Source organism: Hemitrygon akajei, chromosome 2 (assembly GCF_048418815.1).
Source record: "Hemitrygon akajei chromosome 2, sHemAka1.3, whole genome shotgun sequence".
Lineage (NCBI taxonomy): Eukaryota > Metazoa > Chordata > Chondrichthyes > Myliobatiformes > Dasyatidae > Hemitrygon > Hemitrygon akajei.
Genome location: NC_133125.1, coordinates 27,178,175 through 27,197,915, shown reverse-complemented (window position 1 = coordinate 27,197,915; position 19,741 = coordinate 27,178,175). Strand labels below are relative to the sequence as shown.

The window sequence follows — 19,741 nt, the reverse complement described above, 5'->3', positions numbered from 1 at the left end:
ATATGCTCTGAGCCATTCACAGCCAATCACACACATTCATACGCTGCCTCCCTTGTGCATGTAAAGCTTCTTGCTCCCTCGCCAAGTTTTTCCATAACATTCATCGATAATGACCCTGACTGGGAGTGTAGCAATAAGGCAAAAAGAGGTGTCTCGACATGGTTTCCTGCTACCTTATAACTGCTTAATGACAGGAAACTTAAGAAAACGCAGTCAAATCTCAACGCCTACTTGAAGAAGCCAAAGTTAGAGTACCACCCACAGCCTGGTCCCTCCTCTGAGATGTAACCACCACCCACTTCCCTCTGCTGCTTCTGTGATGTGTTTCTGCTCCACTGATGTACAGGCTAGGCCTATTTGCGTGTTTGTTACTCTACAAATGATCGTGTATGCATAAAATATCATGCATCTCAGGTTTGATTTTTTTTTAAATCACACACATACTTCCATTTACATAATGTCATAATAATCCCACATAGTGCTGATTTACATAGCTCTCCACCTCCAAGGAATACATCCTCAGCATTAACCGGGGTCTGAGTGTATATTGAAACTGTAAAGCTACATTCTTTTCTCAATGCCTTGAGAATAAATACAAAGTGATTAAGGAAGATTAAAAATATTTTGTTATATTTTGAAGTAAATAGACAATTACCTGAAAGATCTAGCCCTGCCATTGGATAAAAGTTCTTTAAATTATGCAGCACCAACTGCACCATAGCATATCGCATCAGTGACCAGCTAAAAAAAATTAAAAAGTTAAACAAATTATTGTTAAAATAAATATGTATTTTTCCTTCTTTTATTATTTAAAATAATGACAAAATTCAGCACCATCTAAGTCACCAATAAATTGGAATAGACATTACTTTTCCACCATTGTTTTAAACCTAGAAAAAAAATCTATCAGAATGTTTTGAAGCAAATTTGAATTAATTCAACAAGGCTGTAACTTTATTGAAGCACCTTTTGCACCACAGGTACACCAGCTCATATTTTGCAATCAATGGCAAAATGCCAAAGCTTACTGCCGACTTGGATGAACCTGCCAACAAAATTTGCAGCCTTGGTGAAAATAACTGCGCTATTTGTGATGTCTTCGGTAATTAAGCAACCATCAGGTGAGCTTTGCAGCACTTAGCAAACTGTCAATTAACCAACTCAGAAATCCAGCAGACTGAAGAATTTGGACAAGTTCAATAAAAAAATGTGGTCATATAAACTAAGCTTTTAAACGTGTTTCTGAGATTTAAATAAAGAATGCAACATGTGCATATTTTAAGTAGAAACCAATACAACACAAATGTTAAGAGAATTTTAAAAACATTTAGAGGATTCAATTGTTCCAGTGATAAACAATGCACAAGATTAATTTTCAGTGTCTCAGTTACCCTTAATTCATGGAATGACATATTCAGTGTTTTCCTAGTGAAAATTAGAATTAGAGTTTTACTTCTTACATCCATCTCACAACATGAGGGAGTAAAAATCTTTCTGTTGCTTCTCCATCGTTATGTACAAGCGATGAGGAAGGGAAATGTGGGAGGATACTGCCAAACACTAAATTGTATACATAATTGTTCTGTATACATGTATGTATGTACAGTCAGATATGCAATATGATCAACATGTATTGATCAGTCTGATGACCTGGAGAACGAAGCTGTCCCAGAGACTGCTGGTCCTGGCCGTAATGCTGCAGTACCATTTGCCAGATGGAAGCAGCTGAAACAGTTTCTGGTTGGGACGGATGAAGTTTCTGATGATCCTCCGGGCCCTTTTTATGCACCTGCTATTGTAGATGTCCTGAATAGAAGACTGTTCACATCCACAGATGTGCTAGGCTATCTCCACCACTCCCTGCAGTGCCCAGCGATTGAGGATAGTACAGTTCTTGTAGCAGCTGGTGACAAAGCCAGTCAGGATGCTCTTGATGGTGCCCCAATAAAAATTCCTGAGGATTTGAGACTCATCCCCCATCTGAGGTGAAAGAGGTGTTGTACTTCTTTTTTCACCTCACAGCTAGTATGTACATTCTAGGTGAGATCCTCGGTGATGTGTATACCATGGAACCTGATACTACTCACTCTCTCATCTATAATACAATTGATGTCAAGAGAGGCTAGCCTGTCTCTGTTCTTCCTCTAACCCATGATCAACTCCTTAGTTTTTCCGACATCGAAGGAGAGGTTCTTCTCTTGGCACTACTGTGTCAGGTTATTGACCTCCTCTGTAGGCTGTCTCATCATTGTTGGAAATAAGGCCTATCAATGTCATGTCATCCACAAATTTGAAAAATTGGTGGCAGCTGTGCATGGCAACGTGGTCATTTGTGTATAGGGAGTAGAGGAAGGGGCTCAGAACACAACTCTGGGGGGCTCCTGTGCTGAGGGGTAGAGAGGCAGAGGTGAGGAGGTGAGGATGCCCATCCTTACCACCGCCGGTGATTTGACAGCTGCACAAGGCGGGGTGCAGGCCAAGGTTTCTTTCTTGTCGAACCTGGGGGAAATTATGGTGTTGAATGCCGAACTGCAAGAAGAGCATTCTAATGTAAGCATACCTCTTCGCCAGTTGAGTGAGGACAGTGGGTAATGCTGTGGCTATGGCATCATTCGTTGATCGGTTATGTCAGTAGGCGAATTATAGGGGGTCCAGTGTGGGTAGAAGCATGCTGCAGATGTTGTTCTTGATCAGCCTCTCGAAGCATTTGCTTATGATTGAGGTGAGTGCAACAGGACGCTAATCGTTCAGACATGCTACCCTGGTTTTCTTTGGTTCAGGGAATAGTTAATAAAAGATTACCATCGTGTCACTTTACTGATTCTACGTTGATTGCTTTTGTAAAAGCTGTCATTCAGCATCCTGTAGAGGAGCAGCAAATTACTGTTAATTGCTTCTGAATTTCCTGTTTTAATTTTGCAGATATGAATTCTTCTACTGATGTCACATTTTTTCCACTGACCAATGTTTGCTGACATTTTGTTAATGCTTGCATAAACTTTGAACCAAAATTTCACAATATATTTTTAATAGATTTGTGCTTCAAGTCAGTAATCCCAGTAATGATGTCGGTAGAAAAACCATCAAAAGGATACAAGTAATGCTTAACTGCATTACTTGCAAACACAGGGATACATTCCTTTTTTAATCACTATATACCTGAAATGTATAGCATTCTATAAAACAGTATGAATTAAGCATTTTGTTACACAGCCACTACAGTGGCTTCTGAATAGACATACCATTTTAATCCTAAAAGGAATTTCTGAAAAATGACTCAGAATTAGAATTCAGAATGACAAGATTGAATCATTCCAGATCAAAAGAGTGAGCAACACTTAGAAACATAGAAAACGTACAGCACAATACAGGGCCTTCAGCCCACAATGCTATGCTGAACATGACCTTACCTTAGAAATACCTATCATTACTCATAGCTCTCCATTTTTCTAAGCTCCATGTACCTATCCAGGAGCCTTTTAAAAGACCCTATTGCATCTGCCTCCACCACAGTCGCCAGCAGCCCATTCCACACACTCACCACTCTCTGCGTAAAAAACTTAACCCTGACATTTCCTCTGTACCTACTTCGAAGCACCTTAAAACTGAGCTCTCTCGTGTTAAGCCATTTCAGCCCTGGGAAATAGCCTCTGGCTATCCACACAATTAATGCTACTCATCATCTTATACACCTCTATCAGGTTACCTCTCATCCTCCATCGCTCTAGAGAAATGGCCAAGTTCACTCAACCTAGTTTCATAAGGCATGCTCCCCAATCCGAGCAACATTCTTGTAAATCTCCTCTGCACCCTTTCTATAGTTTCCACATCCTTCCTGCAGGGAGGTGACCAGAACTGAGCACAGTACTCCAAGTGGGGTCTGACCATAGCTGTGACATGACATGACTTCTCGGCTCTTGAACTCAATCCCACGGTTGATGAAGGCCAATACACCGTATGCCATCTTAACCACAGTCAAACTGCAGCTTTGAGTGTACAATGGTCTCGGACCCCAAGATCCCTCTGATCCTCACTACCAAGAGCCTTACCATTAATACTATATTCTGCCAAAATATTTGTCCTACCAAAATGAACCACCTCACACTTACCTGGGTTGAACTCTATCTGCCACTTCTCAGCCCAGTTTTGCATCCTATCAATGTCCCGCTGTAACCTCAGACAGCTCTCCACACTATCCACAACACTTCCAACCTTTGTGCCATCAGCAAATTTACTAACCCATCCCCCCACTTCCTCATCCAGGTAATTTACAAAAATCACAAACAGAACGGGGTCACAGAACAGATCCCTGAGGCACACCACTGGTCACCAACCTCCATGCAGAATATGACCTGTCTACAACTATTCTTTGCCTTCTGTGGGCAAACCAATCCTGAATTCACAAAGCAAGGTCCCCTTGGATCCCATGCTTCTTCCCTTTCTCAATAAGCCTTGCATGGGGTATCTTATCAAATGCCTTACTGAAATCATATACACTACATCTACTGTTCTACCTTCATCAATGTGTTTAGTCACATCCTCACAAGATTCACTTAGACTCGTAAGGCACAACCTGCCTTTGACAAAGCTGTGCTGACTATTCCAAATCTTATTATGCCTCTCCAAATGTTCATAAATTCTGCCTCTCAGGATTTTCTCCATCAACTTACCAACCACTGAATTAAGACTCACTGGTCTATACAGTAATTTCCTGGGCTATCTCTATTCCCTTTCTTGAAAAAGGGAACAACATCTGCAACCCTCCAAACCTCCGGAACCTCTCCCATCCCCATTGACAATGCAAAGATCATTGCCAGAGGTTCATCAATTGCCCCCCTTGCCTCCCACAGTAGCCTGGAGTACACCTCGTCCGGGCCTGGTGACTTATCCAACTTGATGCTTCCCAAAAGCTTCAGCACATCCTCATTCTTAATGTCTACATGATCAAGTTTTTCAGTCCACTGTAAATCATCCCTACAACGATCAAGGTCCTTTTCCCTAGTGAATACTGAAGCAAAGTATTCATTTTGTACCTTTGCTACCTCCTCCAGTTCCATTTACACTTTTCCACTGTCACACTTGATTGGTCCTATTCTCTCACATCTTATCCTCTTGCTCTTCACATACTTGTAGAATGTCTTGCGGCTTTCCTTAATCCTGCTCAGGAAGGCCTTCTTATGGCTCCTTCTGGCTCTCCTAATTTCATTCATGAGCTCCTTCCTGCTAGCCTTATAATCTTCTAGGATTCTACCTAGTTTTTTGAACCTTTCATAAGTTTTTCTTTTCTTCTTGACTAGATTTTCTTTGGTGTTTTCTTTGGCCTTTGTCCACCATGGTTCCTGTATATTGGAACGTACCTACGCAGAAAGCCACACAAATATCTCCGGAACATTTGCCACATTTTTGCAGTACATTTCCCTGAGAACATCTGCTCCTAATTTATGCTTCCAGCTTCCTGTCTGATAGCTTCATATTTCCCCTTACTCCAATTAAACACTTTCCTAACTTGTCTGTTCCTATCCCTCTCTAATGCTATGGTAAAGGAGATAGAATTGTGATCTCTATCTCCAAAATACTCTCCCACTGAGAGACCTGACACCTGACCAGGTTCATTTCCCAATACCAGGTCAAGTACAGCCTCTCCGCTTGTAGGCTTATTATGTCAGGAAACCTTCCTGAGTACACCTAACAAACTCCACTCCATCAAACCCCTTGATCTAGGGAGATGCCAATCAATACTGGGGAAACTAAAATCTCCCATCATGGCAACCCTGTTATTATTGCACTTCTTCTGTTTTGTTAGATTGGACTGGAAAACTTACCATTACCATTATACTTTATTGTCACCAAACAATTGATACTAGAGTGCACAATCATCACAGTGATATTTGTTTCTGCACTTCGCGCTCAATTTATTTCCAGTAAATGAAAGGATTGGCTGTGGTTATTCAGAGTCTAGGTATTGCAGTCCAGGCATATTTTTGAATGAGCCTGCCAAGGAATCACTTTCAGCTTCCTTTTCCTTCTTAGTTCCAGGAAGAGGTCATATATTGATGATCCTAGTGCTCAACTCCATATACAACTCTCTTTAATAACCAGGCAGCCTCAAAGACAAAGCTCTCAGGAAATGCTTTGTTCATTAAACAACAACAGTCCCATAACCCAACATAGTAAACTTGATAAAGAAAAAAAAGGTACCCAAGAGATTAGATGTTCACTGTCAATAAGAATAGAAAATCAGCTAGTGGATAGAAAGCAAACTGGTGTGGAATGATTATTTTTCGGACTGTGGAGAAATATACAGTGCATTAGCTATCTCTAACTATTAGAAATACATGGTCCAATCTTTACAGTAAGCCAGCACAAGGGGTCCCAGAGTATATGGACACATATTTTGATTGTTAAAAGTGCAGCTGCCATTTTTTGTTTCATTAATAGAGCAACAGAATTAATTCTGAAACTTTCCAATAAACAAATATTTAGTGCTGGCTGGTGTTTGTCTTATGCTCAACACAATGAAAGAAAGTATTAATTCTTAGTGAATGCTGCAGACATGCTTTATTAGACTGGTATCTGATTTTACAAGATTTCAGTTATGCAGAGAAGCTCAAATGGTTTCCTTATGGCAGATTTATCTTACTGAAGGTTTTCAAGATATGAATGTTATTCAGAAAGTTACCAGAAACAGTTTCCAAAAGGAAAATAATTCACAATCAAGAGCAGAGAATTGTGATTGCCATTGAACTAGGGAAAAATATTCCTTCGTTTGTTCCCTCCCTACCTAGAAAGCAATGGAGGGAAATAATAAACAAAAAATGACATCAATCACATAGCTATAATATTAGCATACATGTCAGAATATCTAGCGACATTATTTTACCATTCCAGAAGGATCAGTTAATGCTGTGTCCCACCTACAAAGACGTGGTTCCTATCATGTGGATAATATCTGCATGAAGATTACGGAAAAGATTTTGCAGGGAAGATAGCAACTCTTCACAAGAAAGGAAGCCCAGGGTAGTCATTTCTGGGCTACGGCATAAATTTGATAGGTTGATTACTATGTTGACTACAAGAAATACCTTTGAATGTGACTAAATAAATTAAGAATGGAACAATATAGAGTTGAGAAAAAACATGGCTTGGTTGAGGGGAGTGAGGATGTCAGCACTGATAAAATGAACATGAATACTGAAAGCAATTAAGACAGCAAATCACATATAGGCCTTTATTCAAAAGAAAATGGAAAAGAGCAGCAGGGAAGGTTAGCTGCAATTGGAGCTTTGATCAAATTATACTTGAAGTACAGTTTTGATCCCCATACCCAATAAGGAATACATTTATTTGGAGGTGGGTGCCTTGCATATTGCTGCCATGAGGGAATTGCCCAATAAGAAAATGATTGTGACGTTACAAGTGAAACTGTTCTTTAGAATGAACAGTCTAAAATACGGGGACATACTTTCAGAACAAAGAGTCCATTATTTATGAAATGAGGTGAAATGTGTATAGTTATAAACTTTGCAGTTTTCTATACCAGAGAACAGCAGACATTCAGCCCTTGAGTTCACTGGAAGTACAGAGTGAAAGGTTTTTAGTCACCAATTGAATCATTGAATCAAAGAGGAAAATGGATAGGATGTATGATAGCACATGTTCTTACAGAATAATGAAAATGCTTTAAGGGCCGAATAGCTTATGCTTCCATTTCTTACATTGTAAAAATATTACCTGTAAGAATTGGGATTTGAATGTTCTTGAAGTTGTATGTCTGTAGAAAAAGCATCTTCTTCATCATCACTACCTTGGCTCTCCTCTGAATCATATTCAACTTTGCTCTGTGACAGGGGAAGGTAAGGCTGGAGAAAAGAATGTGTACAGTTGAAAATAGCTATACTATTGATTCAAAATTTGTTTCTAAACATAATGAAACAAAAACAAAACTACTTTTTCTAATAAAATGAATAAGCTTATTTGTAGCAAACATTACAAAACGATTTGTTACTGAGTAATTTACATACAGTGCTATCACCAGAAAGCAGAATTCATCATCAAAGACCCTAATCACTTAGGCTTTGCCCTCTTCTCACTACTACCATCAGACAGGAGCCTTAGGTTCCATACTACCAGGTTCGGGAACAGTTATTATCCTACAACAATCAGGCTCCTAAACTGGTACAGTCCCATCATGATAGGATTTTGAGGGCTCTTTAAGTTAGTGTTTCAACTTTAATCTATGTAACATTGAAGTTTCATGTGTGTGAATAAACCCAACTTGCTTTAGTCCACGTGTCAATTCCACCACTGGATTCTGGGCCAGTATCAGCTCATTATAAGGATTATTCAACCATAAATTAAAAATAAACCTGTAATTTATCAAATATACTGAAAATGGTCTATATTTCCAAATGCTGGTTGTGGAGATATGACTAAATTAATAAACTATATTAACAATTCCATTTTTAGATATTAATATGAATTAACATTTCCAATGCTAAGATTAGTTAATTTTCTTTCACAAAAGATCAATTGTTTTTGCATTTTTAAAAATTTTGACTGTTCCACAAGTAATTTATTAACCTCTTCATGTTTTTCTACAAGTTGATATGAAGTTTACACAAACCATTAATATATACCTTTGCTATAAAGTAATCCCAGATACTAAGCTCCGGTGGGATAAAATTCTCTTTATAAGCTGGAATCCTTTGGTTGACAATGGGAGAAGCAGGGCTTTGAGAAGCTACTTTGGAATCTCTGCTCATTGTTCTTGACGACACATTCTTAAAATGCGTGCGATACACAATATCACCAGAAACTGAAAAAAACATAGAACATTTTGCATACTGACTTTTTTTTGTGGGAACATTTTTACCAGAACCTAAATAAGAACAGAAATGGTGGACAGCACAGTGATGCAGCTGATAAACTGTGGCCTTATAACTCTAACAACCTTGGTCCAATCCTGACTTCTGTTGCTGTCTGTCTGGAGTTTGCATGTTCTCCATGTGCCAGCATGGGTTTCCTCTGAGTGCTCCCAAGATCTCCAATATCCCAAAAATGCATGGTTTCATATGTTAGTTGGTCACTGAAAATTATGTTGAGTGTGTGAGTAAATGGAAGAATCTGTTGAGGCAGTTGATGAAAATGTGTAAAGAGTAAAATGGGATTTGTGCAGATTATGTCTTGATGGTCAGTGACTAACAAGATTGATTGTGCTGTATTTCTGTATAAATCAGCAGGTTGGGCAGTTACTTGTGGAGAGAGAAAGATTTAATAATTCAGATCCGAAAGATTCCTTTTGGATTGGATCGTTAATCTGAAACATTAATTGCTTCTTTCCTCAGATGGTAATAGTGTTCCCACCATTTTCTGTTTTTATTTCTGGTTTCCAGCATCTGCTATTTTTTAAATTTTCATTTACTAGAATTTAATCACTTCATAATATTTCGTTCAGTCACAAATAAAGCAAATTACAAACCAAAGGATGAACATGACAATACCAATAAGGATATAAACATACAACTGATAGCATAGCTTCTCTGAAATTGCAATTGCAAGATAACATTTTAAACAAAATTAGACAAGGCATTTGTCTTACAAATTCATGCCAACATTCACTTGCAACAAGAAAATTTTTCAAATGTGTGCATCAGTTTAGGAGATAAGAAAATTTGATAATTTAGTACTGCAGAAATACATGCAAAAACTGAAAGTTACATATTAAAACACTTAAACAGAAATCCAAAATAAAAAGATAATCATTACAATTTGAATTAAAGAACCCATACCTATACTGAAGTATCAAACAGAATATGTTTGACAGACAGCTATCTATAATCAGTATGCAAGTTACAGAATAATAGTGGGCCATCTAGCTCTTTTGAGTTTGTCAAAATTCATGGCTGATATTCTAACTCAGTGTCAAATTCTAGAACAATGCCCATTTCCATCAATTTCCTTAATATCTGAAAATAGATTAGATTCAAGTTTATTGTCATTGTGCCGAGTACAGATACAACGCCAATAAAATGCAATTAGCATCTAACCAGAAGTGCAAAAGCTTAGTGTTATTTATATCTGTTATATGTATCTGTTTTGGAAAAAAAATAATGGAGCCTCCACAACCCTTGGGGTAAAGAATGTCAAAAGTTCATGCCACTTAAAAAGTTCAAGTCCTAAATAGCTTACCCCTTAACCTTAAACAGTGTTCTGGTGTTGCAGAGCTCTTAGCTGGGTGAAACATCCTTTCTTTATCTAGCACTTCAGAAATTTTAGTTTCAATGAGAGATTTCACTCTTCTGATTTTGAGAACACCTTTGAACTCCACGCACACGCTAAACCTGCCACATTTTGAACTAAGTGAATCTTTGATACACTTTTCTTACTCATTCAAATTCCCTTATATAAGACTATCCAGTCATTTGTCTTTACATTTGCTTGTTACACCAGCATATTGGTTTTCAGTGAACGAGGTCCAAAGTTCATCAGTTTCTTGCCATTTAATGAGTATTCTCCTTTTCAGTTATGTCCCACATGACATTCTGTCATTTCCTCAAATTGTCTGTATTCCCTTTAAGGCCTTTCTATATTGTCTACCATACTCTACCTTGGAAACTTGACATTTGGTCCCCTTGTGATACTAGTTTGTGAATAGTTAGAGCATAATCACCAGTCACTAAGCAACCATAGTAGCCACAGCCTGCCAATATGAAAATGATCCATTTATTCGCATTCTTCACTTTCTTTTACGTAAGCAATTCCCAAGCTATGTATTCTAATATTCAGTGTGGAAGCCTTCAAGAAAACCAAACACATCTCATACACTGGTTTCCTTTGTCAACTCTACTAATCACACACTCAAGAATTCTGGCAAATTATTCAAACATTATTTTCCTTTTTGAAATTCACCTGGATTCTGTTCAATCCCATTATTCCTTCATTACATATTTCAGCGATTTCCTACTTCTGACATTGGGCTCACAGGTCATTTGATTCCCGTTTTCTCTCTCCTATCTTTCTTAAACAGTAGTGTCATATATGATCATTGCCAATCCACAGAAAAAAAAAGATCTATACTTTATAAAATGTTGGAAGATGATAACTGGCTAACACTCTGGAATATAGATCATTGGCTATAGAACTTATCAGCTTCCAAGTTCACTAACATCTCTGGTACTTCTTTTCTGACAAATACTCAGTTCCTTCAGTTTCTCAGTCTTGCAAAAACCATTATTCCCAATTATATCTGGTAGGCTTTATGAGTCTTCTTTTGTGAAAACAGACACAAAGCATTTGTTTAATTCCTCTGCCACTTCTTTATTCTGTATTCTCCTGGCTATCTCTGTTTCCCCTTTCCCTTTTCATGCAGCTGTAGAAGCTCTCGATGTCTACTTCTGTTTCTTGTTAGTCTAATTATATAGTTTATTTGCCATTATTTATTAATTTCTTGTTTGTCCTCGTTTGCCAAGCCCCAACTCTTAAACAACACGCACAACACACTGGAGGAACTCAGCAGGTCGGGCAGCATCCATAGAAACGAACAGTCAACGTTTTGGGCTGAGACCCTTCATCAGGACTGAAGAGGGAGGGGGCAGGGGTCCTGTAAAGGTGGGGGGAGGGTGGAAAGGAGAAGGCTGTTAGGTGCAAGGAGAAAAACCAGTAAGGGGAAAGATCAAGGGGTGGGGGAAGGAAAGCAGGGAAGGTTAGGCAGGTGTCTCAGCCCGAAACGTTGACTGTTTGTTTCCACGGACGCTGCCTGACCTGCTGAGTTCCTCCAGCGTGTTGTGCGTGTTGCTTTGACCCCAGTATCTGAAGGGTATTTTGTGTTCCCAACTCTTACGGTTTGCTGCTTTTTCTGGAAATTTTATAAACTTTTCCTTTGATTTTACACTGCTTTGCTCTAATCAGCCATAGATGAATCATTATTCTTCTTTGGATTTCATCCCTTAATAATTGTTTTTTTTAATGTACTGTATTTAAACATGAGAAGATAAAAAATCCATCTTGCAAAAATAATAATTTGCAGCCCAAACAGATCAAAATGACAAGATTAACAACAAAACATTAAGTATTTCTTTGCTTGAAAATGATTGACAATTGTGCAAGTATGTACTTACATTCAAATAAGTTAGTTCAAATGTGACGGTACCTTCACAATATTTAGTTACAAGTATGTCTTGTCTTGAATGCTTCTAGTTAACCAGAAAAGCCATAACACACACAAATACAAGGCAGTCCAAGTATCTACTCACCAACCTCACCAGTAACCTGAACTATTTCAGCCTTAGACATACTGAAATGATAGGGATCAATCTGCAGCTCTGGATCAGATAACTCTTCTAACGCCTCTACTGTTTTTATCTCACCCGTGGAAATGCAATGAGAATGATGTGGAAAAACATGAAGCAAAGAGAAATATGAAAATAACAAAGTAAAGACTTCCACTATAAAAATAAGTCTTTCGTATATGTTGTAATACATATGAAAAAAAGTCTGAACATCAAATATGATCACCAGAGCACCAGCAATGAAGCAACTTACACTCAGCATCTGTGTATTCAGATTCTTTCAAAAACAATCAAGTTGGTAGAAGGTACATTTATTTTCAGAACTGCTCTAACTACAAGGTAAGTTTTGCACTTTTGAGGAATAAAAAGAGCTGATACTGTCTTAAGTGAACAGCAACTCATCTACAACATTTGACTGTAATCTTTGGCCAAAGCACAAAATTATAGCTGAAGCACAATTTGCATTTTAATGGTTACTTTTAAATTTAATGCAGTTTAATTTTTAATTACATTGGAGGTATACCAGGAAGGTATTATTTACTCATTTTATCTAGCCATTTAAATTTCAAGTCACCAACGTTATTTCAATAGGAAGCGCCTTAATGCTGTCTCAACCATACAAGTTTACCTTAAACTTAATGCATCAAACTAATTTTTTGAAATATAATCTACAAAAGTCATCCCCTAACAGTCTATTTTAAATAGCATTTTTAATAGCAATTCAACAAAGTAAGGCCATAAATTCTGATGCTGGAAAACTGAACTGAAATAGAAATTGCTGGAAATAGTTGGGTCATGCAGAATCTGTGGAGAGAGAAAATTAACATTTCATCACAACTCAAAAGCTTGAATCTTTCCCTCTCCTCGTGCACTGCCCAACTTGCTGCATATTTCCTGAATTTTCCATTTTATTTGTATGGGCTGATTTATGAAAGTGTACTAACATGCATTATGAATTGAACTCAAAGAGTTTCCTCATAGAGCTCTGAACTAACATTTCACAAGAAAAGTTCAGGATTGAACCGAAGACAGTAAAAGATTAAAGAGTGTTTAGAGTGGTTTTATATTATCTATTTCATATATTTTCTTTAAGAATTATTTCAGATCAGAACATTTTTCATCATTTAGCAAATGCATCTCTTCTTAAATCTACCCAGGTAATTATCCATTTCTCAAAAACCAATGTTACAATTTTTTCAGGGAAGAACTGGGTGTTATTGATTGCCTATACAAATACAGTAGATTCCAGTTATTTGGGCTGTTGGTTAATTGTGACATCTCTTAAAGAACAAAAACTGATTCAGACAACAGCTGGGATTCGCTTTGTATATTTGGGACAATATGCCATTTACTTGGGACAGGAGACTGTTGCCGAACAGTTTCTAACTGGCATCAGTCACGTGCACTTGGTTTGCTGCTAGACACCACACTGTGCTTAGAGTGATCAGTTTTTAAATAGTGTAAGTTGTGTACGTGTGTTATAGGATGTCAAGCAATTTATTGCTAGATTACCACATTATTTCATGCAGGAAGGCGATGAAGGCAGTCCATTATCTGTACTAGATGCTTACGCTGATTTTGCTCATTTACAATCAATCCAAGGAGCACAGCAGAGCATGCAGGATGAACTCCTCCACTGATAACTATTAGGAACTAATACACAATTTCAATGCACACAGTAGTGTTCTAATTTGTTCTGTATTTCAATTAAGTACATAATTTGTTACTTTGTTAAATGGTAGTTTGTCTCTTTTTTTTTTAAAAACACCTTTTTAACTAGCACCATGAAACTATGGCCAAAGTGTACTGGTCCCGATGTGTCCCAACTAATCAGAATCCACTGTATTAACCAAATGCTCAAATGTATTGATTACAAAACTTTGGAAAGATTATTTGAATAATTGTAGATGATTATTAGTTATTCGTTCTTAAGCACTTTTTAAAAACTTGAATGATAACTCTGTTCACTTGCAATATTAAAAAAAAACACATCAAGACTGTTTTTGAAATGCTTTTGGCTAATTTTTCTGACATTTCTAGACAAACCCTGATTTGATGTTGCAAGTAAAATAAAGATTCTGCTTAACATATAGAATTAGACCTTTAAGGAGGCACCTAGAAAACCCAACATATTATTAATGATGAAACTGAAATAAATAAAGGCATGGAGATTATAATTAAATAAGAAATTCAACAGAAAGTGCTGTTATGTTCCAGGCCAAGAAAACTAAAAACAAAACAGCCCCAGATCCACTTCCTTCCAATGTCTCAAGCTAATGTAAATTTAAAAAAAAGCAACACCCATGAATGACACCCTCTACCACTTTAACATCTCAATTCCTCATGCAACTGTTTTATTTTTTCACCTATCCTACTGGAATGCCTTCTACTTTCTCACTGAACAGAGAACCAAACAGTACCTCCTCCACCATAATACTTCACTGCCTAACATTTTCACATTGAAAGACCTCTCCTTTAATTCCACTTATTTACTTCAAATGAAAGGTGTTGCTATAGGATTGTATATTGATTCAACTTTTGATCCTCTCCTTTGTGGAACATTCCAATTTCAATCCTACTCAGGATTTCTTCCTTATCAATTCTCCAAGAACACTGTTCATCATAATGATGCCTGAAATCAACCAGGTAGCCAATTTTTACTTTTTGCTCATCTTTTCATCTCAGACTCTCTTCTTCTCTTTCTCTACTTCCTTAGCTTTATTTTAGGGGATAGAATGGTGACCAGCATCCAGTATACTTCCCACTACCATACAAAGTTACACAAAGTTTTTTTTAAATTTCCTTATTCACTTTAAAGAGTCATAGAGAACTCCAGCAAATGAACAGCTTTTTCTGCCCATCCAATTCATGCTGAACTGTAATTCTGCCAAGTCCATCAATCCACATCTGGACAATAGCCCTCCATACCTCTCCCATTCATGCACTTTTGCAAACTTCTCTTAAATATGCAAACAAATCTGCATCCACTACTTCCACTGGCAGCTCATTCCACATTCTCCCTACCTTCTGAGTGCAGAAATTCCCCCTCAGGTTCCCTTTGATTCTTAACCTATGACCTTTAGTTCTCGTCTCACCCAAACCCAGTGAAAACTATCTGTTTGCATTAACCTCATAATTTCAGTGCCATCATGATAACTTTTTTTTTAAGGCTCATAAGAAAGGTTTTGGGGACAGAGAGGGAAGTTAGCAATGAGGTCAGGGTTTGGGGACAGGAATGTGAAGGAAATACAAAATAGGTTGGAGTCTAAATCTCCGCTATATGCTCGAAGCCCAGCTGTGAGGGTGTGGTCATATGTCGGGCCGCCACACTGGCAAATATGTTTGGGGTCCTGTTATCAGTGAGAGCAGAGTTCAAGGCTTAGTCCTCAAAATCCAGCATTTAAGGACTGAAGTTTGAGACTTTGTACAGGGTCCTCATTCGTCATCATGTGAGTCCTGGGTGGATTGGAGCTCTGGCTTGAAGTGGGAAGGTCAAATGGAAGTATAGAAGTCGAGACCCAGTGGCTGAAGCCCCAAGTCTATAAATTTCCGAGTGTCCACTAGAGAAGTCAGGGCTCAGTGTCTGCGAATACATGAGTCTACCAGAGGCTAGAGGCTGAAGATTGTCTGTTCTAGAGTTGGAGGGATGCATATTTGCCTTGAGAGGGAGGGAGGGAGGGATGGAACGGAACGGGTTTTGCTGCTGTTGCTTTGTTGATTGGTATTCTATTTTGCTGTGTTCTGTGTTGTTCTGACAAGCATTGTGGAATGCGTGTGACACTTGTGGGCTGCCTCCAGTAGATCCTTGGGTGCGTTGGTTGTTAATGCAAATAACATTTCACTGTATGTTTCAATGAATGTGTGATAAAAAAAAATCTAAATCTGAATCTTCCATCAATTAGGGAAGTCAATAAGGGCATAGTGTATGACTACCTCTGTATATATTCATTTTTTTGCCAAAACTGGTTAACAATTGCCTCAACCTCAAATTTAAACTTAAATGAACCAGCATTAACAAGCATTTATGAAAGAAAATTCCACATTTCTTCCTTCTCTTCATGTAATGCTTCCTCAAAAGACAACATAAAGTCTAAGATTACACCCTGAAGTCCTAGATGTCCAATGTACAGGTGCTACAAGTCAAATTAAACAAATACTTCTATAGGTCAACCACCTCTAAATTGTCAATCAGTAATGCAGTTCCACCACTAGTTGATACAAAATTTTCGCCAGCCAAATTTCAAATTTCTCACGTCGCTGCACCAACTGTGGCCACTGTTTTGGTGGTGCCATTAGCAGAAACAGCTGTTGGCACAATCTCTAAAAGAAGCAACTCCTTTGTGCTAGTCTGCATTTATTTTTTAACCTATGCTTATCTAGCCCCAGTCATGTCTTTTTGAATAAGGGAAGTACTTCTCATGGTGTAAAGTGCAAACACCATACACTATCTATACAAGATAAACTGGAAGTTCTAAAAAAAATTTGACAGTAGTGTGCCTGTGAAAGCACATGTGACTTGTATAACATTGGCTTTTCCACAGTTTATGATATAAAGAAACAAAAAGAAAAGTTGTTCCAGTTCTTTGCTGACAGTGAATAAAAAAAAACGTGCATAAGGAAAACCATGAAAGACGGAAGATGTTCACAACTAGATAAAGTTCTCATAAAGTGGTTTAAACTCTGCATCAGCAAAAATGTAGAACAGTCAGGAGAGATGGTGAAGGAACAAGTAAAACTATTTCATGAAGAATTACAGTAAAGGGTGGCTTTGATGTTTCAGGCATGACATGACCAAAATTTCTGTTCAGTGTGTGGGAAAAAAATAGTCAGCATACAAGGAAGTAGCTGTTGAGTTTGTTGATGAGTTTGCTAAGTTAGATCAGGATGAAAAATTAAGTCCTGAGAGGTCTACAATGCAGACAAAACCGCCTTATATTATTGTAGTCCAAGACGAACACCAGCTACAGAGAGCGCAGAATCATCAAAAGGTTATAAAGCATCAGAAGATTGTGTCACTGTGTTGGGCTGCTCTGATGCTGCAATAACTCACAGGTGTAAGTTGTTAGTTACTGGCAAAAGTTTATGACCAAAAGCTTTTAAAGGTATGAAGCAGTTTCCAGTAATTTACTGTGCTAACAAAAAAGGACGGACTACCATAGACATTGGAATGGTTTGCACATTACTTTGTTCCAGAAGTGGGAGCTCACTATGACAGTGTTGCTCTAGACAAAAACTGTAAGATAATGTTGAGTTTAGGTAACTGCTCTGCGCATCCAAAAGCAGAACTCTTGATAAAGAATAATGTTTATGGTATCTACCTGCCATCTAACCATACGTCATTAATTCAACCACTGGAAAATGGCATATTACACTCTGAAGGCTAATATTGCTCCCTATTTATGAAATGGCTACTGAGTGCAATTGACTCTGGCAGACCAGTACAGGAATTTGTGAACAAATTGCTTTTCATTTGTCATTTCATTTTCCTTTTTTTTAAATCAAAGGCGAGGTGACCATCAAGTGGGTTAGAGGTGTTTAGTTATTTAATCCTAACCTAACCACCTGTGATTCAACAAAACCATTAATCTGGCACTGCATAGGTCCCAATCATTCTGGATTTGTAGTGGTCAACCTGTACATTGCCATGAATACTGAGAAGTTGAACATTGTAATAATATTGCTAAATATACACACCCCAGTACTATACATTTAACAAAAATTACTGTATTTACATATCTGAGCTATGAAGAATAATTGCAAAACAAGTTCAACATAGTTCTGCAAATATTAAAATAAATTAATCATTGAGATTATTCATTTCAACGTCATCCCATTGTCAACTCATTGCAGTGAAATACAGCACCTTGTAATGCAGTGCACAGATAAGCCTGGTACATTAAGTGAAAGGCTGTACAAAATCTTCTAAACTTCTGTATGCTATTTGAACTAAGGTCAGAGTAAAAAGAATCAACCCAGTTAGTGAATATCATAAGACCATTCATCAAAACCATTGATTCAACAAATTCACTTTTTTATAGAAATAGCATAATCCTACAACAATGTCTCAGTTTGGAGAATATTTAAGATGCTCTTTAATAAGATAATGCTGTGTTATTGTACATTATGATTGAGTGCTGAAGTAGCGTAGCAGTTAGCAGAGCATTATTACTGCTCTGGGTGTCCTGGAGTTGGGAGTTCAATTCCTGCGCCATTCTGTAAGGAGTCTCTGTACGTCCACCCTGTGGGAAGTGTGTGGTATCCCCGGGTGCTCATGTTTCCTCCCACAGTCCACAGACATACCCGGTAGGTAAATTGGTCATTGTAAACTGTTCTGTGATTAGATTAGGGTTACACACACAAAATGCAGGAGGAACTCCACAGGCCAGGCAGCATCTATGGAAAAAATATAAAGTCAAGGTTTCAGGCCAAGACTCTTTGGCAGGACTGACCGGTGAGCAGCAGATAACAGAAAGGGAACAGTGAGAGAGGGTTTCACTGAATTCCTGTTGAAGGGAAGATTACGATTGCAGGGTAGGCATCTCTGGAAGAGACTTTGCAATGTAGTAATCAAATCATAAGTAAGAGAGAATCTGCAGATGCTAGAAATCTAAGCAACACACACACAAAATGCTGGAGGAACTCAGCAGGCCAGGCAGCATCTCTGGAAAAAGTAGTTGACGTTTCAGGCCTCGGCATGATACATTGACTGTACTTTTCTTCATAGATGCTGCTTGGTCTGCTGAATTCCTCCAACATTTTGAGTGTGCTGCTTGGATTTCCAGCATCTGCACATTTTCACCTGTTTTAGATTAGGGTTAATCAGGATTATGGGGTTGATGGGGCAGCGCGACTTGAAGGGTTGGTAGGGCTTACTCTGCACTGTATTGCTGAATAAAGAAAAATAAAATAAATGATGCCCAATTTCAATGTTTATTATTTTCTGTGCCATTATTCATATCAAACTAAGCAAAAAGCCCTAAACATAGTGCTTTACATTTAATAAAATTGAGAGTATTCCAGCAAAAAAAAGGGTAGACACTCACACAGAAATATAAAGAAAACTTGTTAATTATCTTCATTTTCTTGAGCAATAGTTAGACTGCTAACAGAGATATTATTAAATAGCTTTAGTTTTCCAATGACAACTGGAATGAAAATTTCACTTCTATTCTTTGTTATAGAAATTAATTTGTAATGCAATAAAACATTCTGAACACTCAAAGCAAATTAAAGTAGGAACCACGCCAAAAAGAGTTAGAACGCAGAAGACAGTTTACATTTCCACCAGAGTCAGGACTCCTACTTGTCTGATCCAGTGTCGATAAGTAGAGATTCTCCCCAGGGAAGCAAACTAAAGTAGGAACCACTCCGAAAAGAGTAAGAACACAGAAGACAGTTTTACATTTCCACCGTATTAGTGTCCACCAGAGTCAGGACACCTACATGTCTGATCC

General features: G+C 37.9%; 1 protein-coding gene across 4 annotated transcripts in view; it reads right to left on the bottom strand.

The window, feature by feature from the left end:
• LOC140740147 (dmX-like protein 1) overlaps positions 1-19,741 on the bottom strand; it is a 199,016-nt gene that overhangs the window by 49,105 nt on the left and 130,170 nt on the right. For 3 of the 4 annotated variants that reach the window (XM_073069102.1, XM_073069122.1, XM_073069112.1), the window contains 3 exons: positions 8,637-8,815; positions 7,732-7,859; positions 656-741 (listed from right to left, as the gene is read on the bottom strand). In XM_073069102.1, the coding sequence (XP_072925203.1) occupies positions 656-741; positions 7,732-7,859; positions 8,637-8,815 (393 nt within the window). Of the gene's footprint in view, positions 1-655; positions 742-7,731; positions 7,860-8,636; positions 8,816-12,251; positions 12,351-19,741 lie in introns of all 4 variants that reach the window. The other variant, XM_073069129.1, reaches the window with a different exon arrangement.